This window comes from Amblyomma americanum, chromosome 4 (genome assembly GCF_052857255.1).
Source record: "Amblyomma americanum isolate KBUSLIRL-KWMA chromosome 4, ASM5285725v1, whole genome shotgun sequence".
Lineage (NCBI taxonomy): Eukaryota > Metazoa > Arthropoda > Arachnida > Ixodida > Ixodidae > Amblyomma > Amblyomma americanum.
The window spans coordinates 218179748-218205883 of NC_135500.1; the positions used below are offsets into that span (position 1 = coordinate 218179748).

Below are 26136 nucleotides of genomic sequence, written 5' to 3' on the forward strand. Positions count from 1 at the left end.
GTGATGCGCTGCAACACCGCTTCGGAAGCGGCACTCGTCGGAGTATGACGTGACAACTGCAAAAAGTCCGGACCTCAAAACTTCGACCTCACTGAATGACGACCTCACTCGACCGCTAACTCACGCGTGAGGTTGCGGTCTGATTTGCTTACCTCACTCACAAAATTTCTAGCCGTCGCCGACCTCACCTCAACGTCACCTCACGACGTGAGGTCGAGGTCATTTTGATGTTGAGGTCGACCTCATGAAGTTGCCCGCCTCTGGCGTCTCGTTCACACTCCCGTCTTTCTTATGCACAGGCTGATTTTCGTGCCTTTGTGTTTGTGTTCGGAAGGAATGGGCTTGGGCAGGGGACGTAATGCGAAGGCAAGATAGCCGGTGGTCGTTAAGGGTAAAGGAGTGGATTCCAAGAGAAGGCAATCATAGCAGGGGGCGGCAGAAAGTTCGGTGGGCGGATCAGATTAAGAAGTTTGCTGGCTTACTGCGGGCGCAGCTGGCAAAGGGCAAGGTTAATTGGAGAGACATGGGAGAGGACTCTGCCCTGCAGTGCGAGTAGTCGGGCTGATGATAAAGATGATTATTATTATGTCTTGTTTCAGTTATGGGGGTATCACATTAGCCCTAAACCGAAGCGAGAGCGTGGGGGAAATTTTACACCAGATATAACAGCTAGCTAGGTAATATAACAAGCCAGTGTGTATTTGCAAAAAGTAGAAAAATGCGCACAAGTTAATATTAGAAATTGCGATATTAGAGTGATCCTTTCCGCTAGTTGCCGCGTATTTATTCTAATACCGCGTGGCGGGAAAGTTCGCCGCGAAATTGCCGCAGGTAGTCTTCAGCTACGGTATCAAGCAAGACACAGTGCTGCGGTGTCCGCACAGTGGGATTTTAAACGTTATATTGCGGTGCAATATGAATGGGTACAATAGCCGTACAAACACAGAAATCCATGCGACGCAGTGTTGCGTCAAGGTCGATGTCGAGTACGCGTTTGCCCTCGGCATCCGTGTTTAGCGGCAGGGGGCTGCATTCATTCGCACGCAGTGCTAAACAACACGTAGCTTAAACAAGGCGACATGGTGCGTAAGCAGGCGGAAAGCAAATGTGTACAACGCACTTCCGGTGCACACGTGTCAGGCGCTTTTCCTCACGCCGCGGGCTGTTTTCGTAATCGCTGGGATGGCGGCATGCATCGCATTCGCACCGCCTCCGGTACGAGCACGTTCCTCTTCTGTTATGAACACTCCCCACCGCGAAGTGAGCGCGACGCAGTCGCCGGGGTGAGCGCCCGCAGTATGCCAGTCGCTTGCCATACCGTGCCCTCCGTTCGCTACTCTGTACTACATACATGCACCCAGTTGTCATTCATTCGGGATCTTATACGTTTACTTGTTTTGTGTCTAGCCGCCTGACATTTCGGAGAAACCGCCAGGCGCAAACTCGTTCCCCGCGGGCTCCACGCGTTCAGAGCATGCGTTCGTGCTCTCGATTGCAAGGCCGCCAAGACGACGGCACACAAAGCGCGAATGTGTTGTTAACGTGTCGGCGCTTTTTGAGTCGAGAACATGCACCAGACTCTCCCAGCAGACCGACGTCCTGAAGTTCGTACGAGCGCGTGTTCGCTTGAATTCGATAAAGCACGGAAAATTTGTTCCTAACATTCGTCGTCCGAAGCATTTTCATTAACATTCACTGTTGAACTCAGCTGAGAAAAAAAAAGCAAAAATGGCGCAGTGTGACACTTGCTAAAGCCAGATCTGAAATGCAAACAACGCATGCCACTGCGTAGGAGGCTGCGGCCTTGGATAAAAAGGAGACCGATAAGGAAATGTGCAGTCGAAGGCACATGTACACTCGATCATTTCATTATTTTACATCACGGACACGTCCTCCCGCTCGCCGACGAGGAAAACAAAAAAGAAGTAGTGGGGGCGCCAAGTCCCGCATATAGCCTCGTGATCAGTGCCTTAACGAAGTGCTCGGCGGAAGCAAAAAAAAAAGGGGGGGGGGGGGGGCGTTAAGCCGCTGTGCGTGACAAGTGGCCTGACGTAATCTCTACAGAAGGCCCCGATAAACGCTGACCACGGAAGCAAGTAAAACGCGCAGTCGCAGCACGGCTCCAGCCGCGGCGCGTGTGCGGCAAGGCTGACGCAAATCCCCGACGCTTATTAAGCCGGCGAGGGCTGCTGCTATCGCGGTGCAGTCTGCGCTTTACGGCCGGCAACAGTTGCGCGGCGCGCGCAGATATCTTTACGGTCCGCAAACAACATCTCGGAGGCAAGCTGTCTCCTATACGACTGTGCAGTCTTAGCTTGCAGTGTAATCCGCCCCATTAGTTATAATTCGAAACAACGCATGTTATCCTAAGGCATATTGTCAATGACTAGAAGAAGACGAAGCGGGAAGTGGCAGGGGCAGAAAAGCTCGCGCTAGGCCCCAGCCATTTAATCACGTCACGTCACGTCCCGTCTTCAGCGGCTTGCCGTCACGTAACAGTATGTTCAGCATCCCTCTAATTCAACTTCGCTGCAAAGAGCTACAAAACCACACAAGGGCATTCACGTTCGCGAACACACAAGTTGCAAGAGGCCACCTGAACCATTAATTAAGCAGGGCAGGGATGATTATCCAAAGTCATGTTGGCATGCACTCGCCTAGTACGGCAGCTTCAGGTTTCAGGTTAAGTTTAACTACCAAGGCGGCTCAGGATATGAGGGACACCGAAGTGGGAAGTTACGGATAATTTCGCAGTAGACGGGTTTCTAGCATTTAGCCGCCATCGAAGTGCGACAGCCGCAGCCGTGATCGAACCCTCATTTTTCGGGGCCAGCATCCGAGCACCGTACCCACTGAGCCTACGTACGTGGCCGCTAGAACAGTTTCAACTCTATTACCCATAAAGTCCCTGATTACATCATTTAATTCAGGGACCCTCCAAACGAAAAAGTTCCTGTGGGAAAAACGCATTGGCCCCCACTTTTTCCTCCAAAAATTTGCAGAAATACCTAATTTATAAGCCAGCTAGACGTACTGCCCCACCCTTCACTGCCCCCTCAAAAAGTCGCGCATAAATTAAACTCTGCAGGGTAATGGCGCTGCGTGCGTGTGTGCGTGCGTGCGCGCATTGTTGCACATTATATTTGGTATATGTAGTCTATGGCAAAGGAAAAAATGTAGCCAAAGCAAACAGCATTGCAGGGATTTACCAGAGTTTTGTAGCGATAGCTACATTACGGTACCATTTCGAGCCTTCGGCGTGGCGGCGCCGCCACCCTGAGGCTGCGCCGCCACCCTGTCACGTGGTGCGGAGCAGCTGCCGGCGGCGCGGCGCCGTGGCTGATAACGTGGTTGGTCACTTGACCAGCCACGTGGTGCGGAGCAGCTGCTGCTGCTGGCGGCGCGCCGGCGAAACCGAGCTGCCACAGCTGTGCGCATGCGCCGTGTCAAGTGGGACGAAGATGAAGAAGGATATATATATATATATATATATATATATATATATATATATATATATATATATATATATATATATATATATATATATATATATATATATATAGTGATTTCTTGCAGCTGATTTGGTCAATATAATATAAAATCACCAAAATTTGAAAAACATAACAGGATTTAATTCACGACGGTTCGGTTGGAGAACCAGCCTTTTTCGAGTTTATATATATATATATATATATATATATATATATATATATATATATATATATATATATATATATATATATATATATATATATATATATATATATATATATATATATATATATATATATATATATATATATATACATATACACACACAATTTTTTATGACTGGTTATGCGTACATTGTCGATGACGTTAGATGACGTGCTACGTCCACCGCTATGGACGAGGGTGGCGCTGGTGAACACACTCAAGGTTCGCTTACACGCAAAACATAAATACCTACGAAAAGCAGCAGATTGGACAGCCGTCGCCGTAGCTCAGTTGGTAGAGCACCGGACGCGATATTCGGAGGTCGTGGGTACGGATCCCACCGGTGGCATGGTTGTTTTTTCGACTGCTTTGAAAAGTAATTTTCTTTAAACCAATTGATTGGCTCTACAAATTAAAAGGAAAAATTATAAACATTCCCCTGTGTACCTTAGTTTCGGTGACTGTTGGCTTCCTTCACACACACACACACACACATATATATATATATATATATATATATATATATATATATATATATATATATATATATATATATATATATATATATATATATATATATATATATATATATATATATATATATATATATATATATAAACATAGACTAACCGCATTAGTCATGCGCTTCTAGACGTTACCGGATTCACTCAAGCCGTCTGCTGCAGAATGCATTTTGTTCACGTATCCGCCGGCGGCACTGATGATGATGACCGTTATTACATTGGTGATAACGACGAATGAGATTATTATGGTGGATTAGCCCTATATCGTATGGGGCTCGAAAAACGCGTTTTCGACGTTACCACCTCGTCTTATATTTACCCTGCCAAGCCATCGAAGTGTAACTAGCAACATATGCGCGCATTACATATCCAGATAGTGATTAGAGTGAACACTGCGGGAAACCGAAATTAAGAGCACTCCATTTTTATTTATTTATTTATTTATTTATTTATTTATTATGAGGCTCAAAATGCGGACGCTTTTTGAAATTTATGTTCGAAAACTGCAAGCAAGAAACGTCGGAGAGAATCCCTTAACTGCATTCTATATTAGTTAATTAATATGGCTCGTATATATAACCCGCTCAAAACTCTCACCTCCATATTTTTGCGCCTCTGCTTCCCAACTTGAAGTGAAATATATACGGGCCCTTGGGAGTTGCATAACCTCAATCGCGTAGCAGAATCGAATCACGAAAGGACCGCAACCGTCAGCGCATACATCAAGTGAGGCGTACTGAGTCGAGAGCGACGCGTGTGCCGCCGTCGCCGCCGCGCCTATCACTCAACGCGGCACAGGCTCGCGGGGGCGGACGTCTCATTGAACACGGGGCACCCCACGAGGAGCTAGCCGTCGTGTCAAGGACGGAAATTTAGAGCGCCCGTGCCAGATGCAGCAACAGGGAGACGCGGGGCAGTGCGCAGCCGCAAACACTGCGTCGGACTCGCTGCTTTAGCCGTCAATAGGCGATTCGCACTGTCAGCTCAAGACCACGCTAAGGACCGGCGCCCGTATTCACAATTTCGGCATGCCACGGAAAAACGGAAGCAGTGAGCGGAAGGATAAATTTGCTGCCGATACATTGTATGTCCGCTAAGACAAGTATAAAGACGGAAAGCTGCACCTGCAAACAGCTGCACCACGCTATCCCTCTTGGAAACGCAGAACTTGCGCCTTGCAACCGTCGGACAACGCAAGGTCAAAAAAGCACCGTTATTTTCTCCTACACGGCATACTTCTCTGCAAGCAGTAGTGTGATGCGAGCAGCCCAGTCAACAGGAGTCTGCCGACTCCACCCGAGTGGTTCAGTGTGATGGAGCGAATGTCGTGAATAATGCTTTCCGCCGGCAAAGTTTCACCAGTAAATTCAGAATTTCGCATTTTCCGTCGAGTGGTGAACAGAGCAGTGGAAAGATTTTATGTATAGTGCCACTGCTCATAAGCATGTATGTTTCGCCTCAGAATTGGGAAGCGAAGGTGCTGGTAAGAGGCCCATCAGAACAAGCACAAAGCTTTCAGAAACGTGTGGAACGGCAAGCTGCGAGCTGAATAAAAACAAGCAAAGGCGGAACTATTTTCGTCTCTGTCTCATCGCGACGCGACCCTTCCAAGCGCGGAAACTAATGCGGTTGAAGACCAGCATGAGCTTGTCATCTCAATACGATACTACAGATTAAATAGGCAGAACTTTGAGCGTAAGAAGCGCAATTTGTATTCACGTCTTCAGAGCTGGCGCCGTCCCTCGATGCACTCCGTTATATCAACTGGCAGCGTGGTGTTATGTACTACTAACTTAGTGCAGCACACCAAAGTGGTGTTAGTTACCTCTGTAATCGATCGCCTTATTTAGAAACAAATCGTAAAGCTTGCGATTTAACACTTTGGATTATGCATAACATATCCGGGCAGCATAAAATACGGCTACCTCACCTCAGCGGCGCCAAGTCAGTCCATCCCGCGTAGCGACAACCAGCGACAACAGCGTTACGGAAGGAGAAGTGAAACCAATGAAACTCGAGTACGAAACTACGAAAATGCGAAACTTCCGGAAGCGGCCACTGAAACTTCTTCAACTGTGAGGCTGGTTCAGTACGATGCAGGATGCAGAATGGCGCGGTTGAATGTGATACGAAGTTGTGGGAATATGAAGCTCCATAAATTTCTCCTCTTTTTCAACGTATTGGACATTGTCTACAAAGTCGTGCAAAGTGTTGACGGACATGCACAAGGCAAGTTCGAACAAGCGTTATATTTTTCACTTGCGCCGTCGGAGCAGCGGGTTTCTGTCGCCCGTCGCCCGCCCTCGAATCGAAACTAGGCCTTCCACTACGGTGGTGTGCAGCTGTTCGCGTGATTCCGCGTCTTTAGCGCGCTTTTAGTTGGATCGGCTGGTTCTTGCGCACTGACGGGCGTAGATATGGCAATGGCTCGAGCGCTAGCGGATATAAGCGCAGAAGCTTGGATTTCGCGAGCGCGTCCTCGAAGCTGCAGCAAATCGATAGCGCTCCTGGCCGTGTCGTTTCCATTTTCAGTGCTTCACGTGCTGACAGATGCTAGTGCCTTCCGAAACCACTTTTTCACCGGCAACCATTGTTTACAAACTTCACGCGCCAGCTGCGTCCGTTTTGTCCACTGGCGTGTGGCCAAGCTATTACACAGCGCGCGAAGAGATATGCTCTGGCATTTCTCGGTCTTCGCGAAAGTATCGACCAAGCGACGGTGGCTGGCGCGAAGTGGTGTTGAGCGGGGTGTGTGCGGTTTTTCGGCGCGGTACAGCGTCCCGCAGTCTCTGCATGCCAAAACTGCCGTGCTCGCGCGGCTGTTTGTTTACCTGACACTTGAAACCGCGAGTTCGCCTATTCTTTTTTCTTTTTGCCGCAGGTTAATGTTTGGTTACCGAAGCAAGCTTCAACTGCGCCACGCGATTGCGCGCTCAGTGCCGGTGATAGTGCATAACGGTGCGACTTTCGGTCCTCCACTCATGTCCTCGCCTGTGCGTGCTCAACTCGTCAAAGTCGTGGTGTCCGACTCAACTTCTCTTTTTTTTTTTTTTCATCGCGCCGGCCAGTTTGTGGCGCGCACTTTCTTTCCGGTTTTAAGGACACGTTGCGTAGCGTTGACTTGCCGCGTGTGGACGCTGCGGCATGCCGCTGCGGGGATTTCTTGTTTGTTTCGTTTCATTTCTCCCGCCGTTTTACTATTCCTCGCACGTTGGTTGTACGCTCGTGGGGTGATGCCGGCCGGCGTGCAGCGGTGCTAGCCTAACCGTTGCCGTAAAACGCGCCTTGCGCGAATTCCACAATGGGGCGCCGAACTACACCAACAACGGAAACAGCGGCAGTGCAGTTCGCGACCGTTTCTCGAGTCATGTGTGGTGGTCGTTGGCGTCTTTGATCTCTGCATTTTTTCTTTTGTGACGTCACTAAAATGTCAAGTCACACACCAGCCTGGGACTTAATGCAAACGGTAGACAGCTGAGTTATGCTGTGTAATGTGCGTCATATGTTCAGCTGCGGTTCGCCAGTAGTACTGCTCAAAGGTTGTCGGGATCTTACGATGTCTTTTTCCTCCTTAGCATCACTTAATTTGTCAAGTGGGAACCAAGAAATATTTTTTCTAGCTTTATAGCTGCATAAAATCTCAACAGTACCAGTTTTCACACCTCTGAAATTTTTTTCCATTAGCGCCAGAAATCTTATGTTCTTTGAGCATTGCTGTGCAAGAAAAACATGGCGTTTATGTAATTTATTTGTATGGAGGTCAACGTTATGGAATGTCATCACCTCTTGTTTTCAAAGATGCTGTGTGCTTTTTGCGACACTTTTTCCACACTTGAATCAAAATCCAGTCTAAGTGTATTGTAGTCTTGGACTAAAAATACGAAGCATGCTTTGGCGATCAAACTCTTCTCATTCCTTACATAGTGAAAATTGGGAAGTACTTTGTACTCATGTTAGCATGTGCCACTGGTGTGCTCACATATGAATCCACCAAAAAAGAATCTCTACTGAATGCATGAGAAAATTTCAATGCAAAAAGTATACTCTGTATTACTATGGCCGCATCTGCAGAACTTCTTAGTTCTGTGAATATGACAAAATTGTATACAGAGGCTGAAATTTTTTTTTTCAACTATAGGTTAAGATTACTGCAAACCATTTTACAAAGGGGATTACAGTTACACCCGGGAAATTTGGAGCATGGGGCTGCAGATGGCTTTCAGTCAGAAACCCTTTTTTTGTATGCTCTTGTTCACTTAAACAACATTCAGTTTAAATTCGCATGTTTTGTCATTTCCTATACTTGTTAACTTGTTAGCGAAAATACGTGAAAAGTGGTCACAATGAAGCTGGAGTGCTGCACTATGGTGCATCTTCATATCCCATGTGCAGCTTCTGTATGTTAACCCCCACATATGCTTGCTGATGGAAAAAAAATGTCGCGAGATTATTTTCTTCGCACAGGAAAGAAAAAAAAAATACAAGCATTCCTATGAAATTTATACTTTTCATGATAGCCTTGTTTTGAGTCTCTGTCTGGGGCATAAAATTTTAACTTTCCTGGTCAACTGTGCTAGAGTGAATCAAATACGATTTGTTCAATAAAGGTGTTACCTTGCATTGCGTAAGATTATTTTGTACTCCTCCTGGTTTTGCGGTGTATATCTGAAGGTTTAGGCTGGTGCAGTATTTCTGCAAAGCACATGTGAAGACACCTTTGAAAATCTTGTGAATGGACTAGCTCAGTTGGAAATGACATATATATATTTGACTGCTGAGGAAAACTGTAGCAGAAATTAGACTTTGATCTAATGGGATTAGGTAATAAAGCCAGTGAGCTACTTCACACAAAAATTCAGTCTTTGCTATTGAGGTGGGTGTGCAGAAAGTTAGTCTAGTTGGTTGATACGCATTCTTGTTTTTTTTCGTCTTTTTCCTCGTGTTTCTGCCCAATTTTTTTAGTATGAGGTGGGTGTTTAGAGGTTATGCACTGTTTGCAGTGCATTGCTAGATCTGAATTTTTTTAATTGTTATTTTAGGGGGGGACGTGGCTTTCAAATTACGAAAATCTTGAAAAAACTGAATTTTTAGAAAGCACCTAATTTTGTATTAATTATATTCCGAAAAATTTTCCAAGAAAATAGCCCAAAAATGACTTTTAAAAAATGTTTTTGTGGCCGTAGGTAGCAAAAAACTGGCTTAAATCTTCGTGAAAATGCCAGTTTTCTCAAAACACACATAAAACATCAGACCATTAAAGCACAGAACCTATTGCTTCAAGTATTATTTTCAGTTCACTCTATGGACAAGTGGAACAAGCTGCCAAATGAAATTGTCCTTGTATAGAACCTGTACCATTTGAAAATGCTTTAATAAATTACTTGTTAACAGCTTGATAAATTCCTGGTGTGCTGTAACCAGCACTATCTATCCCACACACTCGTTGAATTATGATTTCTTTCCGTTCTACACTGACTAAACGTGTATAGGTATTGTCTTGTAAAGTAAGCGTATTGTGCATCTTGTATGTATAACACTGCAAGTACCAATGGGTTGTATAGTTTCATTAATTTTTTTCTTCAGATATATAATAATTATTGTATACATCCTGCAACTCTTGTCTTGGCTCAGGCTGACAGTATGAATAAATAATAATAGTAATAATAATGAAGTGTTTTTGACCTCACTGCCTTGCCTGCAGAAAGCGTAGCACAACAATGGCTTCACGGATTTTTATATGTTTGTTGCATTGTACTCCTTGATAATTTTTTTTTTCAGTGACATTCCTATATTTTTGGATTGCTTTCTCATTATTTTATTCCATCACTAATTTGACATAACAATAATGGGCATATTATCCAAGCGATGATATAACATGCTGTGCAGAAAAAAAAATTAGCCTTCTGGAAATATTTGGACAATGTCACTGCATCAGTCATTCCTTTGGGTAAAACTTAAGACAATGCAGACTTCTACCATGTTTTGCTGTCGTGCTAGCCTTTCTGCAAGTTTGATATAGCAGTGAAGCATATAAAAGTTTATAATGTCTAAACTACCTAAGGTATTTCAGTGAAGCTTTGTATTTAAGCATTCAGTGAATTTTCCAATAAGCATGCCAAATGCACGAAGAAAATTTGCATTTTCACCTCTGAAACCCGTGTTCCCCCCTTAACGCTTCAGTAAAGAGTACACTTTTTATGAGGACTTTCTGAGTAAAGCAAACGGATCCTCTGGCCTTCCTTGCCATTTGGTTGCAGTTTTCCTTTCAAACTTGTTGCAAGCTTTCACGGCCCTCATCTTTTGAATGTCTCTTCTTGAATTTGAGTTTATTGCAATTTGCAACATAGCATTGGCAGTGTGCTGGGGCAAAAGGGGAGAAGCAACTCCCCTTACCAGGCCCCTGGCACCCTACAGCTGTTGCAGTGCAAGCAACGGTACAACGTTCTTGTTCATTACAACAACAAAGCTTAGTACAACACTTGTGCTTTTAGTGAAAAAAGGTGTGATGTATTCATCACAAACAAAACACAGATTCAAACACGTTTTTACTTCGGTATTCAAACGAAACATTTTGTACATGAGAAGAAAGTAAATGGCTTTCAGTGTGCATGAAAAATAAATGCACTCATTGGTTGGATAAAAAGTATAACTTTAATTGTTTTCGAAAAAGAGGCAAGCTAGCAGACTGTTCCATTATTTAAAGTAATGAAAGATGGCAATTTAAAAGCTGAGGGACTTGCCATGATAGTAATGTTTCTGTGTATGTAGGAAGGAAGAGCTTAGGGTCTGCTCGATATTCAGAGATCAGTTCTGATAACTGTTGATTGTAGAGGTTCTCTATAGTTAGTATTGCATGCTTTTTAATATTGACTGAAGTAGAGTCAGATTTTGATATGTTTTTGATAAATCTAACACTTCTTTTTGCATCAGGAGTATGCTTTCAATGTTAGTTTTGGCTGTCACACCACAAACGAATAGTCAGTATTGCAGTCTAGTGTGAAGAGCGCTAAAATATTTGTTGCCGCTTGAGGTTTACAGGAATTAAAGCACAAAATCTATTCAGCATGCCTATAACTCGTGCGAAGTTGTTTCTTGTATAGTTTACGTGGGATGTCCAGCATATATTTTCTTGAAACGTTACCCCAAGAAACCTTGTCCAGGGAATGGGATTCGAAAGTTATGTGCTCACTATGAATAACAGACCGATTTATTGCTGAAAAACAATACATTTTGTTCTATTAGCATTTAATTCAAGTCGATTTTTATCATGCCACTTGCACTAATTCTTAAGCCACTAATTGGTGTTATGATATAGAGATGAAAGTTCACGAGGTGAAAAGAAGGCGCTCGTATCATCGTCATAAAGAATGATAGCTGACATATTTGGTACTGAGACAATGTCATTGATGTATAAAAGGAACAAAATGGGCCCTAATATAGACACCAAATTTTATATGTTGAGTGGCTGAGGTTATTTTATTAACACTTACAAATTGGTGGCAATAGATCAGATAACTATGGAAAGAACGAAGTGAAATGCTTCTAATACCATAATCTGCCAATTTTGTAAGAAGTGTCTAGTTATTGAGAGAATCGAATGCTTTGCTAAAGCTTTAAAGTAGGCCAATTGTGCATAGCTAGTTTTCTATACATTCGTGATGTGCTTAACCCTCATATGCAGTAGTGACGATTTTGTAGGTTTTCTCTTCTGAAATTCGTACTGACATGAAGATAAGAGATTGTGTGCCTGGTGATGACTAACCATACTTGAATTAAATGACTTCCCTCTACTTTAGAAAATAATGGGAGTATATATATTGGTCTGTAATCATTAATGTCATCAATAGCACCATCCTTATGCAATACATACACATTGGCAACTTTTATGTTGTCAGGAAAAATACCCATGCATATTACGAGATTTGTTAAGGGACAATTTAAGTACATTGCATAGTAAATCAGAAACCGCCTTAATAGGAGCAGCTTTTATGCCATTATAACCAGTTGCCGAACTGTTTTTTAGGCCATTAATAATGAGTAATTTGTGATGGTGTGTCTGAAAAAGAACTACCGGGTGCGGCATACCAATCTGTACTCGATTTTCTAGATCATCGCAACTTATTGATTTGCCTCATTCTCATTGTGTGGCATGGGTATACTTCATTTTGATTTCATGTTCAACATCTGCTGATTTTGTTGTAAAAATCAGTCCGTTAAGCATGTGTATAATCATTCTGAAGGTTGTTGCCACATTGGAGGTCAGTGGCATCTCTACGCCACCCCTTTACATTGTCTGTCTTGTTTGCATAGCCTGTTGCTGCTGTCTATCAAGCCAGATAGAGCGTTACATAATCACTTCTATCGAGATCGAGAAGGCCATTCAGTTCAATTGTTCCTTGCTTTTTTACTTTATCATTTGTTCGCCACTGTTAAATATCTTTCTGCTGCTCTTATTTCAGGGTTCGTGCAGGAGGGTAGTGACATCAATGGACTCGTAGATGGTGTGCTTGCTCAGATTTCAGAGGTGCGTGGCTCTTTTATTCCATTTGTTCGACTGCTTCACGATCTCGGAGCTGCTTTGTAATTTCACCGTCACTGTGGTACTGTCACACAGAGGTGTTATGAGATATGGGGCTTCATTGAAAGGAGTTCTGACTTTCATACACTGCAGAAAACTTTTTGCTTGTAAGAGCATGCAAGGCTTATCGAGATGTGAATAAAAACGCATGGGCTACTAATTTGGAAGGAAAAAAGTTAAAACGGCATCACTCATTATTTAGGTAAAAAGGGAACATTTATAAAGTGAAATAGATTGTTCGGTGCACACTACTGTAGCACAGCTGTGTGTGACGTGTTGCAGTGTGATGAATAAATGTAAAAGGGATGAAAAAATGCCTCCATGCAAAAGAATTTCATCCATGATCAGCGTTTGGGATGCCCTTTGTGGTGCACGATCAGGTTGCTAGTCCAAAATGAAATCTTCTATAGCTTTAGCACGCATCAGAAAGGGGCACTTCCTCTCTTGAAACTGCTCATATGCTGCCTTGGCTGTCTTATTGCATCTATCACTGTGTACTGGCTAGGAGCCGTGTCAAGGAGTGATTAGCTCTGACCTTCATCAGCAGAAGGGAAGGAGCCATTTGAGATAAACTGAATGCTGCTGCTCTGGCAAAGGCGAAAGAAGACTTTGTATGTGTGTAAAACTTCTTGAGCAGAAAATTTCATGCGTTGTATTTTTTATAGTCTGCATTCATGTTTTTATTTTGCTTCCATTGCAATTCTTAACATGGATCTCCACATTACAGTATCTAGCTGGCCTGGATTTGCCTATAATTTTTATGTTTAATAATATTTAATAGTTGAAATTTCGAATCTGGTTAAAATGAAGAATTGCATCCTCTAGGAGTTTACATTTATTACAGTGATCAGGGCCTGTTCGTCCAATAATTACAGTGGTTTCTATCTACTAAACAGATGACTTGACCTCACGATCCTTTATTTAATACTTCGTAATGTACCTTAATTCTTAATTCTTATTCATAATTCGTAGTGTGTGTTAAGGTCATGGTGAATTCATGTGGTAAGCAATGTGTAAGTTGCACTCGAGTTGTGTTAATGCTTACTTCTGTCTTCAAGTGTACATAATGTAGACACAAGCATTGAATCGATAGACAGGTGAAGGAGGCCTAGCTGTTTGTAGCACAAAGGGAAGTAAAAGTAAATTGCTACCTTACAGGTGCAATGTGCTTAAGTAAGTTTGTGCACTTAAGCTATGCACCAACTTGCCCCAGAACGCGTTCTACCGCAATGTGAAATGAAGAGAACTTCTGGGAATCAGAAGTGAGGAGAAGCAGAATGAAATAAAATGTTCCAGTGGCATGGGCTGCACACTGAACTGTGCTGTGCTGTATCAGCTTAGTTGCCTTACAGCAGTTTCTTGTCATTGTCATTGTTGCACTTTTTTCTTGAGAAATTGCCTTTGGTAGCTGCAAACAGTGTGCGATGTGACCAACCCGTGTTACATAAAGGCTTTTTAAAGTTTAGGTATTCTTGTAATGTTTGTTTCTTTGTATGCTTCTATGCAGCCATCAGCAGTTAGCAGCTCGTCACCTGTTAGGTAAGGAAAATTTTACAAACCCTCTCACTCCTGTTAAGCAGCGTTCATGCTATGTTAAAAAAGAAAAAGAAAAATGCACCTCAAGGTTGTTTGAACGTTTAGAATATCTTTTTTTCCTTCTGTCTTTCTATTTGCAGCTTTGCTGACTTGGAAGACAGCAGCACGAACATGTATGCAAGCCCGATAGCATTTGAGCCTGCTTTCATGGATTTTAAATCTCAGTAAGTTGGAAAGCAACTTGTGTTTGTAGTTGCACAGCAGTGTTGGTTTCTTGGCTTCTACTATGCCTTTGCCTTGACTGCCAGTGACTGCAAGCTGTTTACACTAATGTCTCTGATCATATGTGTGACAAAGTTTGGTTACTCACAATCTCATTGTGCACCTTTTTCTGTGTGGGCCAGCATAAGACAAAGCCTACCGTTGCATGAAAATTTTGCAGGAGAAAATGTGACAAAAATCCAGACATCTATACATTTTTTGATTGCAAGGATTTTGATGTATGATCTCTGCCATTTGTGAGCAGCTCAATCTTACGTATTAAGCTCTTGTAGAGGTGCTAAAAGAGCGGTTAACATCAAGCTGTTGGACTTCACAACAGTTGCTTAGTTGGTCCAGCTAGCAGTCGTACAATTCCTCTGAGTTTTATGGTGCTGGGGATAGTCATGTTCATCAATCTGATTGCTATTTTGTTGCCTGGCTGGCATATTTATTGAACAGCGTGTGATGTGTTACAGTCGTCGTAAAGTAAATTTGTTTGTGTTACATTGCATTTCAAACAGTTGTAATAGTTACAGTTGAGCAATGGATGTTAAATAGACATACTATTCATAAAGGAATTTCATTGATGAATTCCATAAGGTTCAGGGAAGGGTTTACATGTGTGGCCTTTTTGTGGTGAGCCATGGCGATTTTACCAGCCTGCTCAGATGTGCTCTGAATGCTCATTTCCATTTTCTATCCTGTTTACTACTATTTCAGACCATTAAGTATGCCTGTGCGCCGGCGAGTAGTTGTGAAGAACCTGAGTCCTGAGTCAAGCATAGAGATGCTATCAATTAGTGGTAGTACAGCAAACTTCCACTGCTCATTTTTTCAAGAAAAGGTATGTCTGATATGAGAGTGTGTGGTGCCTTATTTGCATTTTTATGTGTCACTCTATTACTTAATGCTGTGCTTCATTTTTTTTCCCCTTTAATTTTTTTTATTAAGAGGGCCACTAAAAATAAATTGTTTAATTTATGCCTTGTGCCATGTAGTCAGTTCTGTAGGTTCTCGTTTAAACAGCAAATGGTTGAAATGTATAGGATTCTGTTGCAACAGCATCATTTGATACTCAAGAGGCATGTTCTTTCTTGCTTTCTTGTTTGAAAGTTGAAGGTTTCTTATCTAGAGACAGTCATTAGGTACCCTGTGGCGTTACTGTTTTGTAGCTGGTTAGTGGCATAACTTTGAAGTACAGGCTCCTGATTGTGCGTGCAGTGAAGAGTGGTGTCTTTTCTTCCTGCTTTTTTGTTCTAGTGTAATTTCTGTGAAATTGTACAGGCATGTTAAATATGCACAAATTTTTGCTATTATCCATACCTTTATTTTTGGGGTGGAATAAAATACTGTCCTTAATTCATGTGGCACTCAGGCGCAGACTTAATGAAGTAGAGGCCTATTTCTCCCATTTGCTATGATGTCTTATAAATTTTCTTCAATAAAATTGTGCATAATCAATGAGTGCAAGCCAATAACATGTGCGAATATTGCCTTTTGCTGCCGTAACATTACAATTTGTTGTGCTGATGAAGTGTAAAGATAAAATGTAAATGTAAAGCATGTGAAATGTAAATGTTTAGCCGAGCCTTCGTACTGTCAGCAAGCACATCACTGTTAAGCTGTGAAAGTTGAAATAGCCTGTACAGAGTGCATTTTACTTGTAGGCTCACAAACTAATATTGCAGTCAGTGTGGTTAAATGTGCCTCTGTATTTTTTTTTTCTGTTTAAACAGAGGATATCGCCGGGTGGCAACACGAGTTTTGACATTGTGTACCTCGGAAGGCAGCGAGGTCTAGTCGAAAATATCTTATTTATTCACACATCATTAGGCTCATTCAAATATCAGGTAAGGTCCTGATTTACATCCTGACTTTATGAAAAGAATTTGCACTGAAATTCTTTCTTGTGAAATTCATAGTATTTGATCCGGCTAGAAGACAAGTAGTGTTTTGGTGTATGTTTTTATGTAAGCTTTATATGAAAGAGTTGTCCATCTTGGCCCTCAGCACTTGCACAAAAGTAATTGGTATTCTGAATCTGTTGTACTACTGTACACTGTACATGAACGGAGTTATTCCTGGTCAGAGCTGAAGAAGCTCCAAAGTTGTTGTTGCATGATTGTAATAAGTCGAGCAGCTTTAGCCTTTTGATGCCTCAACCATAGTGTTCGAAGGTGGTTACAAGAAACTTTTGTTGCCTAAAAATTTGCTTAAGAGGAACACCTTTTCAGATTCATGCACGTGCGCCATGCATTCAGCCCGTGATGCAGGCTACCATATATGAAATGTGTGTGTAGAGTGATGCATAGTCAAGTGATAAAGCTGGTGGTATGTTGAGCGTTTCCCCCACCTCTTAGTTTCTTGAATTTGCTCCCTAGGTGTCAGCGTTTGGAAAAGAGAATCCATACCGGTTGCGACCATTTGTAGGGGTCCGCATGCCTCTCAACAGCAGCTACACGCCACTCATCTACATGCATAACCCTCACAGCTCTACTATTCAGGTGATGTGAAGAGTCATGGTGGAAAGTTGGACTTGTTGTTATGCATTCATCATGGGTACAAAAGCATGAAACAGTGAGAGACCAGAGATGACAACACAGGAAGCTTTTTACCTGCGTCGTCTTCTTTGGTCTAACATTATTTCCAGCTTCTGCACCCACAGTGAAGCTTTGCTATAATTTTAGCTCTGTTTCTAGCACAGTTCGTTTGCAGTACTTAGGCAAGGGAATTTAGAAGTGACTAAAGATCCGTAATGGTTTCTTGCACATGCAAAACACCATTAGTGTTTTTGTTTGTTTGTTTGCTTGTTTGTTGTCTTCCTAAACAACTCATTTTTCTGGGCATCAAAAAAGTAAAAAGGATAAAGTCTGCAGTCTAGTGGTGTTCAGTTTCGGTTGCCCATTTTAGACTAAAAATGTTAGGTATGTAGTGGCATTTGGTACACATATAAAAAATAATCTGTGTAGAAATGTAGAGTTCTTGTACTTAAGTGCCAAATACCTTTTTGCTGTATAAACTGTATTAACTGTGCATGGTGTCATTATGCTGAATTCTTTTTTTGTGCAGAATCATAGTCTGCTGACAATGAATGCATTCATTTTAGTTGTGCCTGATGTAAATTGTCTTTACTACTTCAGCTAACTGAGATTTACTCCAGTGGTGGAGACTTGCATCTGGAAGTGCCCGACAGTGAGAGCAAGGTGACAAAAGAACTTTGGGTGAGTTTTTCTGGCGTTGGTACTGGTGGCTTCTTACCTTCTTTTATTTACTTTTATTTGCTTGTTTCGTCTGTGTCTTTGGTGACTTGATGCAAGAGCACTTGTTGCATGGCCCTTCTGACCTCTGTTGTGATGCCTGTACTAATGCTACAGTTGTTATACTAGCTTGTTCAGGCCCACACCAGTGGGGTGCATTGTGTACATATAGATGCACGTGCAGTCCTAAGTGCACTATTATTGCTGTACACTATAATGCTGTAGAGGATGGGGCACTGGTTTTATCAAATGCTCTGACCCGGGTGTCGTTTCTCATTTCCTTTCGCTTAATGGGGGACGTGGCTGCTGTCAAAAGTTTTCTTATTTCTTGATGTATTTTTATTAACTTTTTTGCACATATTACAAATAGTTTTATGATTGCTCTAGCAAATTTCATGGTTCTATCTTCAGAAAATTGTTTTTATATATATTTTCGTGGGAATCTTGTGAAAAGGCTGTAGAGTTAAAAAAAATCTGGCAGAAGGTTCAACACTCAATTCGTTCTTATTGGTGGGCTATAGGTCAAGACATTGTTTTTTGGTTCTGAATTTTTGCGATGCAGTGCCCATTGACATATCTAGAGTCAGACGAAAATTTCACGAAAGATATTTAAAATACACAAATTTGAAAAAAAAAAAGAATGTCTTGTCCTGTCCTGTGATTCTAGGAGTGCAACGAAACTAATGGGGTCAAAATAGATAAAACAGTTGTAAAGAAACCTCCTTTGCAAGGTATCTAGGCAGAAAATTGTAACTGAGGAAAGCGCTCATTGTTCGAGCGTTTCGCTGCAATGCAGAGCCGCGGCAGTTCACAAAACAATTTTAAAGTAGTTCCTGGTCGGTCTCGGCAACGAAACTTTGGTACAACATAAAAAATAGGGCATGCAAGCAGATACAACAATAAAAAAAAGACCTTTTTTTTTACAATTTTGGTGATTTCAAAGTCACGTGCCCCCCCCTTCATAAAGAAAACTTGGAACATTTTTTTGTGAAGAAGTAATATTTTCTGGCGAAAAAGGCACTGTCTTCAAAATTATCTGGCATCACAATTTTTTTCAAGTTTTTTGGATCAGCTGAGTTATAGGGAGCTAACAGTTTTTTTTTTTTTGTCACTACCTCAAGTCTTTCCCTCTTTTTACTTCATTTGTAGTGCACCTGGAGCCTCATTTCTACGTTAGCGGAGGCAATCTGCCTTTTTCTCTAGATCTGGTGCCCTCTGGCAAAGTGGGCGAAAACTGGTTGAAAACAAATGCACGTGAGAGACGCAAGGGCAGCCCGGTTCCACGAGGCGCATACTACACCTATGAATAGACCTCTCCTGGCCCATGTCATTTGAACATGCATTTCTGGTTCAATGGACAATACCTGTCGTGTACCCAAGGGTATAGCCATAATTGGGAGCATAAAGGATGCAATGCATAGCGAAGCGTCTCTAATCAGGAAAAAAAAGGTGGCGCTATTCCCAAGCAGAAGAACCGGTTCAGAAGCGAAAGTGGACGGTTTTGCTCATCGCATGTGCAGTAGGAGCTTACAGCTTTCAGCTGGTGGAACTGGAGGATGAGAGGCATGGATGCGCAGAGTGGCCTTGTGAGAAAGGCAGACTCTGTGCCTTGTGATTATCAGGCTGCACTGTTTATTATTTGATGCTGAATTCAATGTACTGTGCTTCTCTTTCTTTGCTTTTTTCTGCAGCACTCTTCTTGCTGTAGCTTATGCCATTTGTGAGCTGTCATTTTCTGTTTCTGAGGATTGAAGGCATTTGGCCAATAGCTCTTATGGCACATATGCAATCACATGTCGTGCGAAGGGTAGTGTAGGTCTCATGATGACAAGGGAAAGCCACCTTTTTGAGTGAAATTATACGTTTTCTACTGATAGTCATAGCATGGCAGCATTGCTTACCAAGTGAGCAGGTTTGTTTACTGCTTTCCATAAAGTGTTGCTCATTTATTTAATTTCATGGAAGCAGGCATTCCTATCATATGTTGCACTTTTTCCCACTGTAGGAGATTCCTCCGTACAAGACTAAACCAGTGATGAAGGCTAATTTTGTGTCCCGTATTGAGAAGAACCACACTGCTTTCATCCGCATCAAGCTGAACAGCACTAACCGTGTGGACCTTATTCTGCCCGTAGAAGTGGAAGTCGTTTCATGTGAGTTGGCAGCATCACATTTAGAGATAGATAAAGAGGTCAGTCAGCTTATTCAGAAAGGTTACAAAATGCTGTAGTTGCACTAAAACTGAACACTCTCAGAGCCTTGGCTTGCAGCACAGGATTTCCTTGTCTCTGCGGCTGGTGTAATGCATCAGTCACTTCCATGCTGTTACCCAAGGCTGTTTTTTTTTTTTCATGGCTCCCTTGTTCCATAAACTTCCTAAGCCCAGTGTAGACTTGTACAGCTGTAATTAAGTAATGTTACTAGAGCATGCTTATAGTACCATGCTTAAATGTCACTTTTGCCATTTGATTTGTAAGAAAGGGTAAAGCTCCAAAATATTAAAGTAGTTTTTCAACCCGGCCGCGATAGCCACGTTTGGATGGAGGCAAAACACAAAAGGCACCCATGTGCTGTGTGACTTCAATGCATGTTAAAGATCCTCAGGTGGTAAAAATTATTCTGTAGCCCTCCACTACGGCACCTCTTTCTTCCTTTATTTCACTCCCACAATTCGGGTGTCCACAGAGACATAAGGCAGATGCTGCATGATTTCCTTTCCTCAGAAACCAATTACCAATTACCATTGTTGTGAGAAATTGTCTCATCCTCATTTTTGTGCACTTGGTATGAAAGCTTTTTTAATTCCTAGGTGAGGTTTTGTGTTTTTTGTTTGTATAGATCCTTGAACGTGTATCGCTACTACTTGCCCTGTACCATTTTGTTTAGGCTCTGACATCTTTTCTGTACTTTTGGCTGGTAAAAGCGTTAGAGGTCTCATTGTCAGGGTCCACAGCATATGTATGGTGTCAGAGTAAGCCACCGTTGCCTGTCAGCATTGACCACTATGATGAAAAGGCTTCTGTATAACTAATGTATGCCGGGCCTTTGATGTTCTTGCTCTGTACAGTACCTGGCATCTTTTCACCCATGGAAGTCCTCGATTTTGGAGTCATGCACAGCCAGGATGAGCCCAGGACACTCCCTTTGAACTTGTTAAATTCTGGCCCGAAACAACTCTACATCACAGTGAGTGGCAGTGCTGGCCGCATTCCTCGTTGTTGTCTTCCATCCACACTTTGTTTTCAGATATAATGTCTGTCATCTTTAAACGTGATTTTTACACGGCACACCTGGTATGCAAAAGAAGACTTTGGTTCAGTGTCGCATTCTTGGCCACCCGTCTGCTTGGTGCCTTTCATGGAGGCATTCTTCAGCAGTCAAGTGCACAAATCTGGCGTCTTTTATTTCCTTGCATTCTTTCATTTGATGCCTGAAGAATTTAAGCTGCAGGCCAGCCAAGCTGCCAATGGGCAGCTATTTCTTGCAGCTCCCCTCCATCTGAAAATTTCTGGATGGCAAAAATAAACTCATTTAATTTGATTTGAAAGACTTTGCCAATGGACATCAGAACTTTTAACAGAAGTGGTAGTGCCTTGTGTATATATATATATAAATTTTCTTGAGTGCCTGAAGCTGCTGCTGCTACTTTTGGTGATTACACACATTAGAAAGTATGATTGGTTGTCTGCTTGGCAGAATGTCATTGTTACCCCGGTGAACGAGGCAGTCGAGGTCAAGTTTACGCCCACCAAGGTGCCCGCGGACACTGTTCGGTCCACCCAAGTTGCGACTGTCACCTACATTCGTGAGCGGCTTTCACCTTCATCTGCTCTCTGTAATCCCTGCTTCCTGGCCAGAGATAGTGTGCCTCTGAACCGTCTGAAGGGCTGGCATGTCAAGCTGTTGTGAAGTGCGATGAATGACTTTAGCTCGCAGGCTGTGTACACTCACTCAGTTCACTCAGTTATCCTGTGAAATACCAGAAACAGAGGCTAGTTTTGATAATGAATGTGTGTGTGAGTATTATGAAATTATATGCTTATGTTCAAAAGATGCAGAAAGCTTCAGTTGCATGTACGAACATATGCAGCCAAATCTTAAATTTTTTTTGGTGAGCTCACTTCATTCATGCTCAGTTTACTGCTGAGATAAAGCATAGTGCTAGGAATGAGCCTGAAAGAAAATAAAAAGCTACATGAATTTTTTTTTATTTATTGACATTGTGGCATCACTTTTGTTACTTATTTTTTCCACAACTTCCCTGGCTACACACACTATGGAGTTCATGCAACAGACCCATCTGTAGCTGTAAATTCTTATGCCAAACCATTTTTTATTTGTAGTTTTATTTGCACAGTAGAACCGCGCTGTAACATTTCCGGGTGCTGCGTTTTCCATGCTGCTTCGTTTTTGTGAGCCAGTCTCGTCCAAACTCCCATAGAAACCCATGCATTTCAGACGGCTTTTGCGTCACAACTGTGGCAGCATTTCCACATGCTATGTCGCGAATGTCATACCACGGTAGTGCTTCACCCCGAGCTGTAATTTTGACAGCCTACGTTTAGCGCGCGTGGAACAATGGTGGTTGACCAGCTTAGGCGGGACTCATTGGTACTTGACCTCCACTGTGGTCGACGGCTTCCAGTGTGCCGCACCCAAGCCAATTCCAAGGACACTTCTGGGTGGCATGAATCCATTTGTGGCTATTGGTGCCATTCCATTGCCACTGCGGCACAAGGGCTAACGACTGAAGCCGCAAAAATGAAACTATACCGCGGCGAACACCACGCGGGAAGCCCTGTGCGAGACACAGCAGCATGGATTCGTGTTTGCCTTGTCGCCTGCAGCTTAAAGGCGCAGTTGATGGGTTACAATAGACGAGGATTGTGTGAGGTTAAACGGCTGCCACAAGAAGAGCGCAAAAGCGTGCCTGCGTGCCCAAACTTCGCCTGCTTCGCTGCCACCTCCCTTCCACCAACATCTGCTCAGGCAGATGGAGAGCCATCGCAGGGCATTCTGTGCATGCAAACAATCGCGAGAACCAAAAAGCTCCCTTACTAGAAAAAAAAACATAGAGAAACAGCAGACAACGATGTGCAGTTTTTTCGTGCTCGCTTCCCGAGTACATACTACGTTTCGCTCCTGGTACATTTCTTTTTCCGCAGTCCCGTGAAAAAACTCCAGCGGGGTTCTACTGTTTTTATTTTTGGTATAAAACTGGTACATATCATTGGCAAGGAAGGTATCAATGAAATATTCTAACAAGGTAGATGAGGCAAAAGGCAGTTAAATTACAGGCCTCGCCTCCTGGCAAGAAACATTGCACCCTAGCTTCTTTACTATGCCATTCTAGAAGTTCAAACTGAAAATACATTGTGTGTTTTGCCGTGTACACAAATGAAACTGGCGAGGTAATCTAGTCAGTTTGTCAGACGTGGTAAAGTTGCACAAAAACACACACACAGACAGTGTACAGGATGAGTGCAGCCCTGTTTTGCGTGCATATTTTTACGCGACTATCATGTCTGCAGAATTATATCAATGAGCTCAACATTTTGTCTTACTCAGTTAAATCAGTGCACTATATTAGTATGCAGGGTGTTTGCGGATGGACAGTGTAATTCTTAAAAATAGGCTTTTCGAAATGAAATGATGATTCCTTTGCGATCATAGCGACAGCATTGGCAGACATCGTAAAAGTTGCGAGAGAAGTTTATTACTAAGGTAATTAACCAAAATCTCTTAACTAACTTTTAAATTTTATCAGCTAGGTGTTTGGTTACAGTTAGAGAATTGTAGCGGGCCATCGGGGCAGGCACATCAATTGCTTAATGTGGAAAAATGTAATTGCCCTTGGCACTACAATCCTAGGAATTTCGACTGTTCGGAGCCGTAAAGCGAGCGTAGCCGTGCCCACCTTTCTTCTATCTGCTGGAGCGGTAAGATGTGACACTCAACCAAGCACCTATGTATAAAATTTATGAGGGGGACAACAGAAGTCTTGAATTTAAAGGGGGACTCAAGTAACTTAACTTGTTGCTGGGCGAGTTAGTGCATATTCTTCGGTAATTGATTGTTAGCGCAACATAAAACAGTCACCTGAAAGGAAGACAGGACGACGTGGAAAAGGGGCCCGAAAGTTATGAAAAAAAAAAATCATTTTTTTGAAAATAGCATTTTCAAAATCTACATCCCATCTTCTACTTATCTATGAATTTATTCATTCCCTGGGTCAGTATTTTTGCCATAATTCCACTTTATAAGGTGGAAATGAGCTCATCTCTGTTTGTTTTGTCTTGTTTTTCTCAAAATGCAAATTTTTGACTGTTTGCTAGTTTACAAAGATGATATATTTGCATCTAGAGCAGATAAAGGAAAAATATTTACTGCAGCATGCTGCTAAATGATTGAAGTATACAATGTTGGGAACCAATTTCTCAATTTATGCTTGCTAATTTTTTTGTGCGCACTAATTTAAACTGATCGTCAACCCGTCCTTCCTTTATTGAACTTCAAATTGTAAAATAACTAATATTGGTTCAATCAAAAAAGTACTTCCTGCATAGTATTGTACTGTATACTAACTAGCCATATGTTAATTATAGTTTTCCGATCAGTGTTATTTTTTTCTATTGTTCTTGCAAACAAAGGAGTGAAAATGTCTAATATCTTGGAAACTAATTGACTTATTAGAAGAGCACATATTTGAAATCAGCATAAAAAACTGATTAATGCTGTGCATTTTCGTTGCATTTAGTTCAAAATAAGGAAAAGAGCTCCAAGACCCCTGTCCCCCCTTAAAAAATGGGCGAATTTTTGTTCTTAGTAATTACTCCCGTCATAACTTTTATGATGTGCACCAATGCTGCTGCTGTGATCATGATGGAATCATTATTTCATCAGCACACCGCACCAGCCATCAGCTACAAGTCTCCTGTCATCATTCCTGTACTGTCACATTTTCAAATTCCTTTTTTCCTTTCACACCTGCAGACTGGAATGGCCTTGCAAACAACGTTGCTGCTATCACCTGCCCATCATAATTATTTGAAAACGTAAAAAATTTCCTGTTATTGTAACTACGTTTTCTTAATCTTGCCCTTCCTTATATAACACTGTTTATTGGGGCCTTTAAGGTAATATAATGAAATAAATAAAAACACTTTTTAAACATTTTTTAGTCTTCTTGCAAACACCCTGTATATATTCAAATGCTACGTGTTCTCAAAATGAAAACTTTGCATGAACAGTAAAATTATTACAGCAAAAAAAAAACGACATTTACACAATAATATAATCATATTACATATAAGAAGAAACTTGTCAGTGTAAACAAAAGACTAAATAGACAAGTGAATGAATGAATAATGAAAGATTTGTGAAGGGAAGTATGGTTGTTAATTCTTTTCGTTTTGCAAACAAATGGTTTGTCTATGATCTCCTTGGCACATTCTAAAAGTGTGCAGCATTAGTGTATGGCTCTTTAATTGCCTTTTAACTAGTTTCGTATTTTTCTTGTTTTTCTCCAGCTTCAAAAGTGAAGCACTTCAAGCAGTGCTCTGGCAAGATTGTGGTGAAGTCTAAAAACAACCAGTATAAGTTGACTATACCATTCCAAGTGTATTTTATGAATGGGTGAGTCATGAGCTTATTTCGATTGGATCACTTGCCCCATAGTTTTAGTTTCTTATTGGATGTGCCATGCCTTAACAGCTGCATACACAATTCTGCTGTGTGGAAGCATTGGTGTTTGTAGCCTTAAGTTTTTATTTGCTCATTGCTTCCTTGTTTCTTTTCTAGATCATTAAAGTACAACATGAATGGCTCAGTATTGTATATTAAAAAAGCCCAGCAAGTAGAGCACAGAGACTCACCGCCTTCTGGTTTCTTGTCTAGGTCACTGGAGTACAATGTCAACGGCACAGTGTTCTATATAGGGAGGGCCAAAAGCCTCAGCAAGTCGGACGTCAGGCCTTTAAACATTTCCAACACTTTCCCAGTTCCAGTGGTGATTCATAGCATTGAGCTTCAACCTGAGAGTCAACCCCATTTCACTGTGAGTAAGCTCAACAAGGATCAGAAATAGTACACTGTTGCATTCACCTCAAGGGAGCAAGTCTGAATATCAAACCAGGTTACTGATGAGTTGACAGCCTCACTTTTAATGAGTGTAGTAAAGCAAAATTGCCTTGTTGAGCTTAATTTGAAAGGTTGATTTTTGATGATCCACAATGCCAAGTCATGCTTTCAGCTGAAAGCTCTCATAAGTTATCAATTCTATTAT

The 26136-nt window shown here is 42.0% G+C and overlaps 2 protein-coding genes across 3 annotated transcripts in view; one reads left to right on the forward strand and one right to left on the reverse strand.

The window, feature by feature from the left end:
- The window catches only part of LOC144129357 (monocarboxylate transporter 12-B-like), a 30098-nt gene extending 23861 nt beyond the window's left edge, over positions 1 to 6237 (reverse strand). The window contains exon 1 of the mRNA XM_077663427.1: positions 6151 to 6237. The gene's annotated coding sequence lies outside the window, so the exon portion shown is untranslated. The remainder of the gene's footprint in view (positions 1 to 6150) is intronic.
- Positions 6238 to 6317: 80 nt separating this feature from the next.
- Positions 6318 to 26136, forward strand: part of Tmem131 (Transmembrane protein 131) — a 71240-nt gene continuing 51421 nt past the window's right edge. For both annotated transcript variants that reach the window (XM_077663429.1, XM_077663430.1), the window contains exons 1-13: positions 6318 to 6449; positions 12680 to 12744; positions 14306 to 14337; positions 14475 to 14558; positions 15316 to 15439; positions 16332 to 16445; positions 16977 to 17099; positions 17736 to 17816; positions 19858 to 20005; positions 20920 to 21038; positions 21549 to 21657; positions 25382 to 25487; positions 25749 to 25908. In XM_077663429.1, the coding sequence (XP_077519555.1) occupies positions 6329 to 6449; positions 12680 to 12744; positions 14306 to 14337; positions 14475 to 14558; positions 15316 to 15439; positions 16332 to 16445; positions 16977 to 17099; positions 17736 to 17816; positions 19858 to 20005; positions 20920 to 21038; positions 21549 to 21657; positions 25382 to 25487; positions 25749 to 25908 (1386 nt within the window). In that variant the 5' untranslated portion in view covers positions 6318 to 6328. The remainder of the gene's footprint in view (positions 6450 to 12679; positions 12745 to 14305; positions 14338 to 14474; positions 14559 to 15315; positions 15440 to 16331; positions 16446 to 16976; positions 17100 to 17735; positions 17817 to 19857; positions 20006 to 20919; positions 21039 to 21548; positions 21658 to 25381; positions 25488 to 25748; positions 25909 to 26136) is intronic.